The sequence below is a fragment of the Maniola hyperantus genome, chromosome 9, assembly GCF_902806685.2.
Source record: "Maniola hyperantus chromosome 9, iAphHyp1.2, whole genome shotgun sequence".
In the NCBI taxonomy this organism is placed as follows: domain Eukaryota; kingdom Metazoa; phylum Arthropoda; class Insecta; order Lepidoptera; family Nymphalidae; genus Maniola; species Maniola hyperantus.
In genome coordinates this window covers 3,661,524-3,676,281 of record NC_048544.1, presented here as the reverse complement: position 1 = coordinate 3,676,281, position 14,758 = coordinate 3,661,524, and the positions used below count along the sequence as shown (strand labels likewise).

At 36.7% G+C, this 14,758-nt stretch overlaps 1 protein-coding gene across 8 annotated transcripts in view; it reads left to right on the top strand.

The window, feature by feature from the left end:
* The window catches only part of dia (diaphanous related formin 1), a 37,382-nt gene extending 25,987 nt beyond the window's left edge, over window positions 1-11,395 (top strand). For 6 of the 8 annotated variants that reach the window (XM_034971768.2, XM_034971764.2, XM_069500596.1 and 3 more), the window contains 8 exons: window positions 87-239; window positions 927-1,045; window positions 1,580-1,715; window positions 2,421-2,585; window positions 4,044-4,201; window positions 4,829-4,908; window positions 8,071-8,149; window positions 8,865-11,395. In XM_034971768.2, the coding sequence (XP_034827659.1) occupies window positions 87-239; window positions 927-1,045; window positions 1,580-1,715; window positions 2,421-2,585; window positions 4,044-4,201; window positions 4,829-4,908; window positions 8,071-8,149; window positions 8,865-8,886 (912 nt within the window). In that variant the 3' untranslated portion in view covers window positions 8,887-11,395. Of the gene's footprint in view, window positions 1-86; window positions 240-926; window positions 1,046-1,579; window positions 1,716-2,420; window positions 2,586-4,043; window positions 4,202-4,828; window positions 4,909-6,034; window positions 6,486-6,590; window positions 6,668-8,070; window positions 8,150-8,864 lie in introns of those variants that run through there. The other 2 variants (XR_011237086.1, XM_069500595.1) reach the window with 2 other exon arrangements.
* Window positions 11,396-14,758: the final 3,363 nt, after the last annotated feature.

Here is a 14,758-nt window from a genome sequence, read left to right as displayed (position 1 = left end):
ATTGTAATTATGTGGCTTAAGATGGAACGCGATTTAATTATTTTTATTTTCAAGCACAAGCTATTAACATTTACGTTATTCCTCAGGACATAGTCTCTGGTACGGCGGCGTGTGAAGAAGTGAAATCGAGTCGAAAGTTCGCAAAGATCCTAGAACTATTACTGCTGCTCGGAAACTATATGAATACCGGCTCCAATAACGCAGGGGCATATGGTTTCGAAATCAGTTTTCTCACTAAGGTTAGTACAATTTTCGATCCGCATCTTCGTTGATATGTCAGTCAGTTCAGTTTCTCCTTTTTACCCAACTATGGCAAAGTCAAAAGGGCTGTGGTTTTAGTAGTGTATGTATGTTTATTTGTTTGTATTTATGTATGTTCCACCATAACGTCTAAACTAGTAAGCTGATTTTGATGAGGTGTCAATCGATTCCTTAGTATGTTCCATGTGACATAGGTAACATTTTATAGGAATAAAATGATGTTACACCCAAAAAAGTAGGGTCTCTTAAGATTTTTACTATTGTATCAAGTAGGACATCAAATAAAAGAGAAAATTCTGAATTCACAAAATATATATAAATATAGTACAATGTTAAAATATACCAAGCATCAGAAAAATAATTTCACTCTATTTCAATGTTTATTACGACGAGACGTTTACTAGGTGATGCCCGCGACTTCGTCCACGTGGATAGTGGATTTAGGTTATGAAAATCCCGTGGGAACTCTTTCCTTTTCCAGGATAAAAATCTTAAGTCCTTCCCCGGTATGTAAGCTAACTCTATACCAATTTTCATAAAAATCGGTTAAACTGTTGGGTCGTGAAAAGCTAGCAGACAGACAGACGGACAGAGAGACAGACACACTTTCGCATTTATAATATTAGTATGGAGTATGGGTGTATAGATTGATCATCTTGTTGCAGTTAACGTCAACGAAAGATCTGGAAAACAAACAAACCCTGTTACACTACTTGGTGGATACGATAGAGGGCAAATTCCCGGACGCTCTCTCGTTCGCCGACGAGATGCCACATATAGACAGGTATGTGTCAATAAAGGATAACCATGAACTTTTAGCAGGTACTTCCTAAAACCTTTGTAAAAATTGGATGGATATAATCGTAAAAAAAATCTGCATCTTTCATCATCTTTAATATTGTTAGAAAAGGACGGAAAATAATTTTTTACTATGTACACTTTTACTTACTTTAACCCCCTCATCAAATTCGCGAATTTAGAAAACGAATTATTTGATGAAATATAAATTTACAAATGATATTTAAAAATAAAAAAAACAGTGATAAAATTATGTTTGCGGAATATGACGTTTGTGATTTGATTAGTTTTTGAAACGTTTTTGGTGAAATGATCATTTGTTATACGTTTTTTTGTTAATTCATTACACATTAGTGAACCATTAATTATATTTATATTATAATATATAGTAAAGTAACAAGGTTTGACAGATTTTCCCTCAATAAGTTGTCTGTTATTTTCTTGTAACTTATTTGTAAATACTCAATTTTATTGGAATCCGAATCAGCATCAAATTATATTGGTCTATCTATACCCACAGAGCAGCACGCGTGTCGATGGAGAATCTGCAGAAAGCTTTAAAGAAGATGGACAACGACATCAAGGCTCTGGAGACTGACCTCAACAACTCGCGCGTGCCGCAGGGCCCTGACGATCTCTTCCACGAGACTATGAGTGTATCCTTTTATATTGCGAGTTTATCTAGTCATTATAGGCTCAGAGGCTCTATACCCCGTACACACAGGATTAACACCGCACGTTTTTTGCAGGTTACTAATTCTTACCAAATACGTAGTGACACATGCAGTATAAAACCACACAATTTTAAAACTGTGTACGTTTTTTGCAGTAAAAATAAAGTGCATGGTTCTATATTTAGTGTGTGCGAATGCGTGTCTGTCCGTTTGTTACCTTCTCACAGCCTATTCGCTTAACCAATTTTAACGTTTGGTGCAGAGATAACATGCATCTCGGAGACAGAAGCTACTTTTTATTACGGATAATCAAAGAGACCGCGTGGGTTTTTTTAAAAACTCAAAACCCACGCGGACAAGGCCGCGGGCTTCATCTTCTGTATATATAAAATTCAAAGTCTTGACTGACTGACTGACTTATATATCAACGCACAGCCTAAACCGCTCGCTGGTCCTAGACACATGAAATTTGGAGGGTGTGTTCTTTGTAAAGTGAAGGTATATCCACTAAGAAAGGATTTTTCGAAATTCCACCCCTAATTGGGTTGAATGGGGGTTTGAAATTTATGTAGTCCATGCGGACGAAGTCGTGAGCATAAGCTAGTCTAGTAATAAAAAAAATTAAAGAGGGTTGCAACTGAATGTTGTGATAAAAACTAAAAAAAACAATCCTTAACTAAAGCACAGAATTTCGCCAAAGAGGCGCGCGAGCAATGCGACCTCCTTCACTCGATGTTCAAGAAAATGGAGGCGCTCTACGGCGAGCTGGCCGTATACTACGTGTTCGACCCTCACAAGTATACCCTGGAGGAATTCTTCTCAGACCTTAAAACCTTCAAAGATGCTTTTGCGGTAAGTCATTTTATTATTACGAAACCACAATAACATCGTGTTTGTTTTTGTGTGTTTTTCCCGATAAACAGTAGGGCGATTGTCTAAAACCTGCATCAATCATTATTACAATCTCAATAGGCTACTTGACAATTTTTTTAAGTTGGTCTTAAATGGTTAATATTTGTCCTATTATATCAAAAAAATTAACACTATATTTTTTTGCGCCCTAAAAACCGTAAAACTTTAATTTAAAAAAATATTTTTCTTAGACAGGTGAAAACACTGTCGGCCATGTTTGGCCGATAGATTATCTGTGCTCTGACGTCATGCATTTGTAAACAACAGTATAACGGGTTATACTGTTGTTTACAAATGCATGACGTCAGAGCACAGATAATCTATCGGCCAAACATGGCCGACAGTGTTTTCACCTGTCTAAGAAAAATATTTTTTTAAATTAAAGTTTTACGGTTTTTAGGGCGCAAAAAAATATAGTGTTAATTTTTTGATATAATAGGACAAATATTAACCATTTAAGACCAACTTAAAAAAATTGTCAAGTAGCCTATTGTTCTGATTGGCTGAATTTGTGCGATTCTTGTTGCAACAATGCATTGTGGCCAATAGTGAGCGAGCATTAACCAATCAGAGATGATTGCGATCGTGACATTGTAGCTGTCAAACAACCGCGGTAGGGCCACAGGGTTCCAAAAGGACTTTTTGAAAACCTCAATCTACACGGATGAGGTTTCGAAAAACACGGACTCAAATGATTAAAATGTAATCTTAACACAGAATAAAACAGCAAAACTAACCGGTACGAGTAAAGTTTTATGTTTATTAAAAAGATATGAAATAAGATATATTATATTATATTTATAGCTAAATTGCGACTCCCCGTCTTACAGTTCTATAAGTTCTTAAGTATGGGTTGCCTGGAAGAGATCACTTTAGTGATAAGGTCGCCCTTTGTTTTTTAAGTGTATCCTGTATTCTTACTCTCTGTAAATCTATTAACAATAAAGTTATTTTAAATTAAATTAAATTAAGATATTCCAAAATTGATGAACCTGAACCAAAAGTATTTTTGGATAACTCAAGTAATTAATAAAGAGATAAACATTTTCAGTGATCATTTCTTAAGATTATTACGTAACTCATTCCCTTTTTTTACTGATTGAGACTGATTTTAGTGTAGTATCACTACCAAACTGCGTACAGTTTTTGATGCGTCAGCAAGCACTATATTAGAGTAATCGCTTAACGACATTCTAAAATGCATGCCTATAAGTCAATCCTTGCCTTATTTTAAGACGAGGTTTTCCAAACTTGACCGTTAAAGCAAGTGATATTTAATTGCTTAAAACGCACATAATTCTGAAAATTCGGAGGTAATTTAGAGATTATTGCTTGCTTAAAATGTTAAGATTTATTTAGAAGTCAGGTTTCAGTTTTTTAAACATATTTTGTCAATAGACCGCTTACCACGAAAACGTGGTGGTGCGGGAGACAGAGGAGCGAGCGAGGCGAGCGCGTGATGCGCGCGCGGTAGCCGAGCGCGAGAGGCGAGATCGACAACACCGCTACAAGCAGTTTGTGGACATGGAGCAAGCGCAAGATGGTGTTATGGATAGGTATATATTTATTTACTGTAGAGCTTCACAAAATTGTATGGATAATAGTATCACATGTGATATATTTAAACTCCAGGGTACACATCTGAAGCACAGTTCATAATAGTTAGGGAACTTGTATGAAACGTCGAGACTTCGACGTCACTGGCAGGCGTCAAATGTGGTACATATGACGCAGGCTACATTAGTAGCTCTATTTTTCTATGATTTTATGTCATCATAGCCCAATATTTGACATAATATCTTCGATTCAGAATCAAGCCGAGAGTTCCCTTACTATGTCTGCAGACTATGCCAGGAGTCTGACGAGACTCCGATGCACATATTCTGCTACTGCCCCGTTCTAAATGCATAAACGTAGCATCCACGTAGGGAAATACATCATACACCTTGAGGAAGCTACTCTAATTCTAGACCAGAAAGTGCTGATGTACCAGGTACAAGTATTGGCATGGAACTCTATAATTGGTGGCGATCACAATGGATCGGAGACGCAGAGAAGAATCTACACATCCCCAAAGAAAGAAGAAGATCGCACTTGATAAATTTATCTCATGGATCGAACCATCAGTCTCAAGACTTGTTGTTGTTTGGAATGTTTTATTAATATAATGTTTTTGTTTATAGTTTGATGGAGGCCCTACAAAGCGGTTCAGCTTTCAGTCGAGAGCGGCCGAGAAAAAAGGCTAACCCTAGAGTGGCAGGAGGTATGATAATTATAATAATTATTTAGTATTTAATGTGCTACATGTTCAATACATATTTTGTGTAAAAAAAATATAAACTGTCATGTAGTCATTAGTTTTCTAAAAGCTGATTTTTAGTGGTTAGTTCCATCTAAGAAAAAAATCGTAATATATCTTACACAAAACTGTCAGAACAAAATTCCTCACTTGATGATTATAAATTTTGGCGGCTGAAAAATTGTCCTAGAGCCAATTAAGGGGGTATTATTTTAACGAAAGACGAAGTTTCTCAGACAAATATCATGCTAGAATACAATTTGAATTAATTTAATTCACCTATCACTACGCTCCAGTCACTTCCGACCATCCGTCACCGATTTTTGTCGGAAAAAATTAAACATTCAGAATGCAACAATAAAACGCGCAGTGCGCGTTATACAACAAGTCGGTACATTTCAATTAAAAAAGAATATTAGCCTTGTTAATTATTATGACTAATATTCCCCTTTCCCCTCTAACTAAGCAAAAAGCTTGTGCTAGGAGTAGGTACGACACTAGTGCAACGGGCGGGATTGAACCGGCAACCTTTCGGAATTCAGCTCGCTCCTTACCCGTTGAGCTATTGAGGCTTAAATATTGCAATCTGTATGTTTAATTTTTTTGTCAAAATCGGTCACAGATTGCCGGACTTAGGCGGAGCGCCTACATCATTGTTAGCGTAAGATCATACTAGAGAAAAGGCGTGCGACAAATTTTGTTTGTGGGAACTCCCAATTTACACGGGAAACGCAAAGGTGACATCATATTGTGTCCATGACAAAAATACGACGCTGTCGACAACATAATTTTGACATTCGCTGGGCCGCGCTATTGTTGCCCATGTAAGTGAGCGAGTCAGAGTACAAGAGAGAAAATGAACGTGATGTCTGTTGCATCTCTTATTTTCCCATATGACTGAGCGAGCAGGGTACAAGATTTCATATATGTATCATGCGAAAGAAGCTTCGCTTCTGTCATATCTATTAAAAATAAAGAACTTGTGACCATCGTGTCGTCACGACGTTTCTAGTTTGATCTTACCCTTAGTACACAAGATCTGTGGTACACACACAATCATAAAGTTCAATTTTGCACGCACGTCATGTAGAGGATAATGAGGAAGACCAGGGATTGGTGCAAGCGATTTTGGACCGTATTGCAGGTACGGTCACCACAAGTACATAGAAACGCACTGAATTTTCCATCATTTAGAACATTTTGCTTTATATTTTATTTGGCTTTCCATTTAAATATCTTTTAAGGTACCTGTTTTGATTGTTTTTTTTTTTTCAGTGAATCTAGGGGTTCATTACGTATGAACAAAACGCATACCACGCTGCGTATATTAAAGGACTACGTCTGTCAACTGTCACACTACAAAGTACATTTAGGCATACTAGAGGAAAATATATTTTTGAAGCGAAGCCACTTAATGGATAGTTCGGATGGGAACCTAACTCCTTAGAATTAAAACAGATATACGCGGCGATGAAACGCACCACATTGGCTATTATTAAAAATGGCCAACGAGGAACATGCCCTCATGCAAAAAAAAAGTAGTTTCACAGTGTCATGATGGTACGGAACCCTTCGTGTGCGAGTCTGACTCGCATTTGACTTGTGTTTTAATTGATTACAACAACTCACAAGTTTTTCAAAAACAGAGTCGGCATCGTCGTTGCGCTGCGGCCGGCGTCGCACCAGACGCCGCTCGTCCCCGAAACTTGAACACTATAGACAAGTTGTTACATTTACTAAATAACTTTTGATGTTATTAACAGGCTAAGTTGGCGTCACGTCAACAGAGCTCTGACCTGTGACCAAGACGCTTACTACGAGATTTTATGTCCCACCAACGTTGCGTCATACTACGTGAAAATATCCCCTCTCCTGTCATCTAGAACTCTTTTTACGTGAAACCAACTGTATTATATAACAGCCTTTAAACCTTCCTTTAAAGCTGTTAAAATCAATGCTATTGTCGAAATCTGTCCTTTTGGCTGATATTCTCGCACAGGCTATTCTATACTGTTAACAATACCTTTAAACCCAAAGTTATTCTTACTAAACAGTTCGCTTGTTTGTAGAATTAAATTACCTTCCAAAATTGTTAGATAATAAACTATGACCTATGATTTGAGCTTTCGATGTTTTATTTATTTATTTTATTTATTAGAAACACATGCAATACATTAATTTAACACAAACTACGACACTTATAAACAAACATAGGCTGATAAATGTATCTATAAAATGTGTACACAGCATTTGCAAAATATCTTGACAAATAAAAAGAACTTAACTAAACAAATAACTAAGTTACTTAGGAGATGAACCCACCGTAAAATGATAAGAGCCTTTTTTTGAATGCAGTAGCTGAGTCATGATGTTGTCACGTTATTGAGATTTTTAATATTTTTACGTTCTGTGTTTTTTATAATTTGTCCTTAGCATGCTACCTCTAATTTTTTATATATTTGTGGCTAAATTCCGTTGTACACCATCTCTAAATGAAACTAAAACGAAAGGTCTAAATATATTACCATCTCTTTCATCATGCTCCCTGCGGAAAAGGATAATACTAGATTGATATTGATATAAGAATAATACTACATTGATATTGATATAAGCATAATACTAGATTTAGACCTGCCAATTTAGTTTAGTTAAGAGATTGTGTACACAACGAAATTACCACAATGTTATAATAGTTGCGTCAATGAACATGTAATACAATAAATCTTCGGAAGTCCTCAAAAAGAGGTTCAATTTTTTTATATGATTTAAAATCATGTTACTAAAAAATTGGTACTGATTCTGAGCACAACCTAATTTTAGAGTATTCGCATCCTCCTCTGACAGACGCAGTTTGACAGTTTTAAATTTATTTTTAGATGGTAAAACCCGTGATTATAGCGCACAGTCGCGAGCCTACTCTTTAAATTTGTAGCGTGCACTAAAATTTAGAGTTTTTAAATGTAAAGTTCATGTTCTGTCCCTTTTTAGCATTGTTAAAAAGAAAAGGATGCAGATACTCTAAATTTAGTTTATAGGAAGACAACGGAATCGGTGCCAATATCATAAAAATTATAAGTATGTCACCACCGTTTTGCTAAGCAAACTAATGAGTTGTATTTCTTCCAGCTGAACGAAGAGCACAGCTGAACCGGTCGCGGTCGCGGTCGGGGCTGACCGGGCCGCTCACTACTCGGGAACTGACCAAGTAAGTCTTAGTTGAACTCTAACTTTTTTCTATCAACTGAAGCGAAACGGAGCGGAAATGTGATAATTATATATGTGACTTGTGACGTTATTCTTTTTCTTCATTATATTGGACGGCTTAATATATTCCCACTCCACTTCACGCTGGCGTCAGCCCTAAGGATACCTGTCTACTGACACTTATAGTATGCGACAGGTCGAGTTAGCAATCAGGGTATTGTCACCCGCGCTATCCCGCACCGGGTTGGCGCGGGGGCTGTGTGGGTGTGGGGGCGTTCCCCACAGCGATTGCCATCTTGACTGTGGCGTACTATATACACCTGGCTGACGCAGAGGCGCAGCATAGAGCATTTTTCACTGCCGACCATTGGCTTATATATTACTTCGTAAGGACAGGGCCATTGAACAAGTAAAATGACGCCGACTCATTGGTCCTAAAATGTTTATTTAGCAAGAATGCAACCTGAGTGACGTCTGGATTTCAAACAGGTCGTTCATTAGTATCTAAGAGGTGGCGCTGATTTATTTGGTTCCAAAACCGTGAAAAATGTTGTTTGCTTGCGCATATCTTTGCTTGTGATTAATTTGCTTTGATGTTGAAGTTATATCGAAAATCAATTGACACAACTATTATTCCCTGACAAAAGGAAAAGTTCGAATAGTAAATGTGATCAGAAGTATATTATATATATTTTCATATGTATGTTTTGTTCCAGTGAGTTGCTGAGTAACGCGTGATGGCTTTAACAGTGATACTAGTGCGATATACTTTAGTTTTTAAGTTATTATAGTATACATTATACGAGACAAAACATACGACCTATTTCGTAACTATATGAACATATTGTACGAGAATTTGCATAGGGCGTTTTTATATGAGGTGTTTTTGAGAAATCGACACTTGCGAGGACGAACATGGAATGTAAGTTTTTGGTGATTTTGAGTTTCGATTGTTTTTAAGTTCTTAAATATGAACGATACTCTTCACAACATCACCACAAAACTGAGATACAATGTTCTTCCTTGCTGGTGTTGAAATTACCTTTTGTATAGTTACAACGAAAATATAATCATCGACATCAAAAAGACTGCTTGGTACGCTTTGACTCTGCGCCTAATTCCCCCAATTTTCGCCCCAATTAAGTCTTCCAACACACTGTTAATATTACAATTAAATGAATGACGACCGATTTCTTCAAGATTTTTTACGGGTTTAATATATGAGACGTGTTTGGATTCGTCCTCTGTCGTTGAGACTGACAAGTCAGTGAGAAAACACTATATGACGTTATAGATATTAGTGTCAGAAACGTCACGTACGCAGCAGAACTTGCCGATTATCTCTTTCTGAAGCTTGATGTGTAATATTTACTGCCGGGTATAACAAACTTCGATAAAAACGCCCTATATCGCCTTCAAAGAGGTTCCTTCGTGCATATAAAAAACGCAAGCATACACGCAACGTACGAACGCAGCGCCGGGTTCTTTGGTGCGTACAAACCGCAATACTAACGCGGTTTAGCGTACGCAACGTGTACGCGTTGCGTTTATATATACAATAAGAAACCTCTAATTCAGCCTTATGCCAAGTGTCCACAGTCAAGTTTTATTCAGTATCATCAGTTTCTCTAAGTTTTTCCATTGAAATGTAACCCTCAATTTCTTCTGCAAAAAAACTTGCGAGTGGACACTTATAAGATTCCACAGTTATTGGTGATATTGGTTATACACAATCTCTAAACCAACTAAATGGACAGGTCCAAAAAAGCAAAGTAATTGCAAAAGCGTACTTTTTAAAGTAGCGCGTTCCACTTATGATTCAACAGCTTGTAGTCCTATTTTAGTTCAGAGATTGTTTACAACCGGATTAACACCATTGTCAAATGAATAGCAATTTGTATAGAAAGCTTCTACGTGTCGATAGAACGTTTTTGTTATTTGCTAATTTATGATTTTTTTGTACAAATAACAGATTTTTAAGTTGTTTTTTGCACAAACTTTTAAACTATAAATGAGGTTATAAATCTCGATTAGCAAGAAATAGTTCAAGTTGTAAAAAGGATTTTACACGAACAGTATTTGAATTGTTTCTGAATATATTTTAATAAAAACATAACTAAGTACCTATTAAGTTTCAGTATTTGATTCAAAGGACAGATTTTAAGAAACCTTGTCGAATTGTATAAAAATTGGCATTTTCGGTCAAGCTTTTAACTTTTAACCGCGGATTGGGGTAACTTTGCTTTTCAATGTAACCTTAGGGTGGTTACGCACTCATCCGATCTGAGTCAGTAAAAATACGTTCCGAAGTAGTCATAGAACTATTTGTATGGTAGCTTATGACGTATGACGTAGATATTTTTTATATCCGTATTTTCACGGATTCGGGTCGGATGAGTGCGTGATCGCTCTACCAGTTGACGAAAAATGTGGATTCTTTCCAGTGGCTGTCAAAGTAACGTTAAAATCAAAGCTACCTCGATATAGATACTATTTATTACGTAAATATGTAGGTAGCCGTTGTAAATGTATACTTACCCCCATATCGGTAGAGTTCAAAATAGAATGCGTCCACTTGTTACCTCTTTATATGCACGCACAATTAAATGCTCGGCACGCAATTTATTTTTTTCGTTTCATTTTCATAGGTAAAAATGTACTTAATAGTAATTAACTTTTAAAAGTTTATATTTCTTTTTGAAGTCTTTAATAATTTTCTTGTACGTTACTAGGTATACTTATATCTTTGTTATGTTATTATTATTTTTAAGTCTATATTATGTAAATAATATATCAACTTGTACGGAAGGGTTATGAGCACAAGTTCAGTTTTGCCACTGCTGTGATTGACTGATATCCTACAGCCTAGTGCAATGATTGATGTTTGCATGACAAATACCTGGATAATTTAGAGCCTCGATAGCTCAACGGTTAAAGAGTGGACTGAAAACCGAAAGGTCGCCGGTTTAAACCCCACCCGTTGCACTATAAATTGTCATACCTACTCCTCGCACAAGCTTTACGCTTAATTGAAGGGGAAAGGAAAGCCAGCATGATGAACTTGGCTAATATTTTTTTAAACAAAAAATTCTTTGCCCCATCAATCATTCATCACTCGTGGTCTTTTTTTTTCAAGCAGAACGTATCGTCGAAGGGAGCCTTATTAAACGTCGTACGCTGGCCATACACGATCAAGTTTACCGTTAAGATTGCAACGGCGTAGAGTCAATTGATAGCCATACACAGCCTAGCACAGACTACGGTCTATTTGGGCTGCAAATTGCATGCATACACCATTCACAGTTTTTATCTAGTGCTTTGGTCTAAAGTGTGGCGTAAAATGTTCACTTTTCATTAAGTCTATAAAAATAAAAATATATAATATACATAAAATATATACACCGTCGAGTTTACTAGGCGCACGCCGCGGCTTCAAGTCCGCTGCTAACTTGAAAGATAACTTGATCGTTTGATCGTGTATGGCCAGCGTTATATAGATATGCCTAGTTACTGACTGATGCCCGCAAATTAGGCCGCATGGTGGATTTAGGTTTTTAAATATTTCATGGGAACTCTTTGATTTTCCGGGATAGAAAGCTACGCTAAGCTAAAGTACCAAACTTCGCCAAAATCGGTTAAATGATTGGATGGTAAAAAGGTAACAAACAGACAGACAGATGCACTATCACCTTAGAATAACAACCCGGACTATCGCATAAGTATAATATAAGTCCCGCAAGTTGATAATGCGCGTGGCCGCCATTTTAGTGACGTCAGCACTAGACTGAAGTTTCGAGCTGATGGTATATTTTTATTTCGGCTGATGTCAAAATGACGTCATTTCGATGTTAATGAGACACGGGTCCAGCGCAATAGCAATTTGCGGGACTATATTAGAATAGATTTATTAAGCTGGATATTCACCGTGTTCGCAAACCTGCAGTGATACCTAGCTTTCTTAGAAAGGGAACGATAAAATAATTGTGTGTCTAGAATAAAGTTACTTGTAGTCCGTACAAAATGACTCCTCACGCGCCTTTTTAACTATGGGTCAACTGTCATGTCGAAAGTACGGTTCACCTTTAAAATAAGGACTAAAATCGTACTTTTAACATGAAATTTGACATAAAAAGTTAAAATGGCGCATGAGTGCGTTGAATGGTTGAATGCTTACAATTTACATAGACAACTATTGGGGCCGATTCTCTTGAACACAATCTCTAAACTAAACTAAATTAACAGATCTAAATCGAATGCCATCCTTTTCCGCGAGCAGCATTATGAAAGGGATAGCAATAGATTTAGGCGTGTCATTTTAGTTTAGGTTAGAGATTGTGTACAATGGAATTAGCCACATTGTTATACTTAAGCCTCCATACTTTCACAGACAATGAAAATATTTGAAGAAAGATGTATAGTTTTTACTAGTTTCCAGGCGAAATTAAGTTTTTATATATTGGAATTTTAGTCTGTATGTCGATATACATATTGCTATAATAAAATGTAAATATATTTTTGTAAAATGTTACATTTGGATTCATTACAATGTTTTTTAAACTTTTATATGTTTATTTTTACTTATTAGACCCCAAAATAACCTAAGAGCATTAGTAAATGTAACCGTCTGCTTTCTTACAAGAGACAGAAATCGTACGATCGTCGAGACGTATTTATATGGCCTTACAGCGATTAACACTGCACTTCCGTCATCCGAGTTCTATCCGTCATCCTTGAGAAAACCAGCGATTATCTACGACATATGTCATAATCTCCCATACAAAACAAAAAGGAACGTATTTTCACGGACTCGGATCGGATGAGTGCGTAACCGCCGTTACAGTTTGGAACACTCCAGTGGCGAAGGGTGAAAATCTGATAAAGGGAAGCCGGAAACGTACTTACCTAAAAGAATATCAGCTGTTCGATTTTTGTTTTCAAAACTTAATTTAGAAAAATTACTATCGTTACGTAACAAGAAATCTGTTAAACAACAATCTATGTGAATTAAGGCCATTTCTGATTTTGGCTTACCAAACTGAATCAAAATTACCGTGAACTTACCACTTATAAGTTATTAATCACATCCCCAATTTATTATATCAAAATAAAACACCACTAACAACTTAAACAAACAAGCATGGCCGCTTCACAAAAACAAATGTATCAATATCAAATCACCCTTCAAAATACAAAATACTCAAAATAGTAGCATGTACCTGTTAAAACAATAGTATTAATATAATTTTTAATTTGGAGGTATTATAGGGTAACTCGGATCCAACCGAGTTATTTACGTCAAATTTGTCTGACCTGTCAGAGTTCCAAATTCGTATTCGCTACTGGGCCAGACTAAATTGGTGTGCTCTTTATTAGTCGACCGTAGAGCGAGACAGACCTAGTTCGTTCCTTTCGCTTTCGCTAGGGAAATGAAAGAGATAAATACTAAGCAAAAATCTAACTAGGGAATCCGATATTTTACGGCTTGTATGGTGTAGGACTGTAGGTGTATGTTACTTACATTAGCTGTTATGTTTTTAACTTAAATTAGTACTTAATAACAACAAAAAAAAATAGCATTTGTGACGATCGAACCTTTGTATTTACGAATGTATTACGGAATTTATGTGAATAGTACCTACTTACGCTATATTATGCCAATTCTTAAAGGGAAGCCGATAGGAATCGTGTTATATTGACTCTTCGCCGCTGGAACACTCACTTTCAAACTACTCGTATATCTACATGCGTGTGCTGCTAAAAGTGAGCGACACATTAAAGATAATATAGGTACCTAGCTCAAAAAACTCATAGACGTTGGGGTCCCAAAGTGCTGATGCTATGGCCAGAATATGCTAATTTTTTGTCTCTTTGGATATACTTAGTTTTCACCCCCTGGCCACCGCTTAGTGTTTAGAAATAGATATCAGAAACATGTTCATTCAAATAAGTAAGTATATCTAGAATTACATAATATTTAGGTACGTATAGTATAACGAGGATGAATCGAACAAGGCGGGACGTGGTGTTTGCCAAACTCCGCCTTCGGCGTACGCGCATACATTCACCTTTGACGAGTGGACAAATTGCTTCAAATTATTGATAGGATTTTAAAGCCGTGAAGTGCTCAGTGCACTTGGATTTTTACCAAGTGGGCTGCAGGTTTAAATGTTGGAGCGGCACTTTTTAATTACTTAACTTGGCATTTTATTATGCGATTAAGTACCTACTCTGGAGTACGTCTTTAGCAAATCCATACTTAATATTATAAATGCGAAAGTGTGTCTGTCTGTCTGTCTGCTAGCTTTTCACGGGTCAACTATTCAACCGATTTTGACGAAATTGGGTACACAGACAGCTTGCATTCCGAGGAAGGACATAGGCTACTTTTTATCCCGGAAAATTAAAGAGTTCCCACAGGATTTTTAAAAACCTAAATCCACGCGGACGAAGTCGCGGGCATCATCTAGTAGGTAATAAAATAGTCTTATTCGTATACTTACGCATAGAGTAAATTATATCTGACTTTACTTAAACCAAGTGGTACCTACCTACTTTTGACGCACATATCAGCATTAGGAATATCAAATACTTTCATTGGCGTACCCACGGT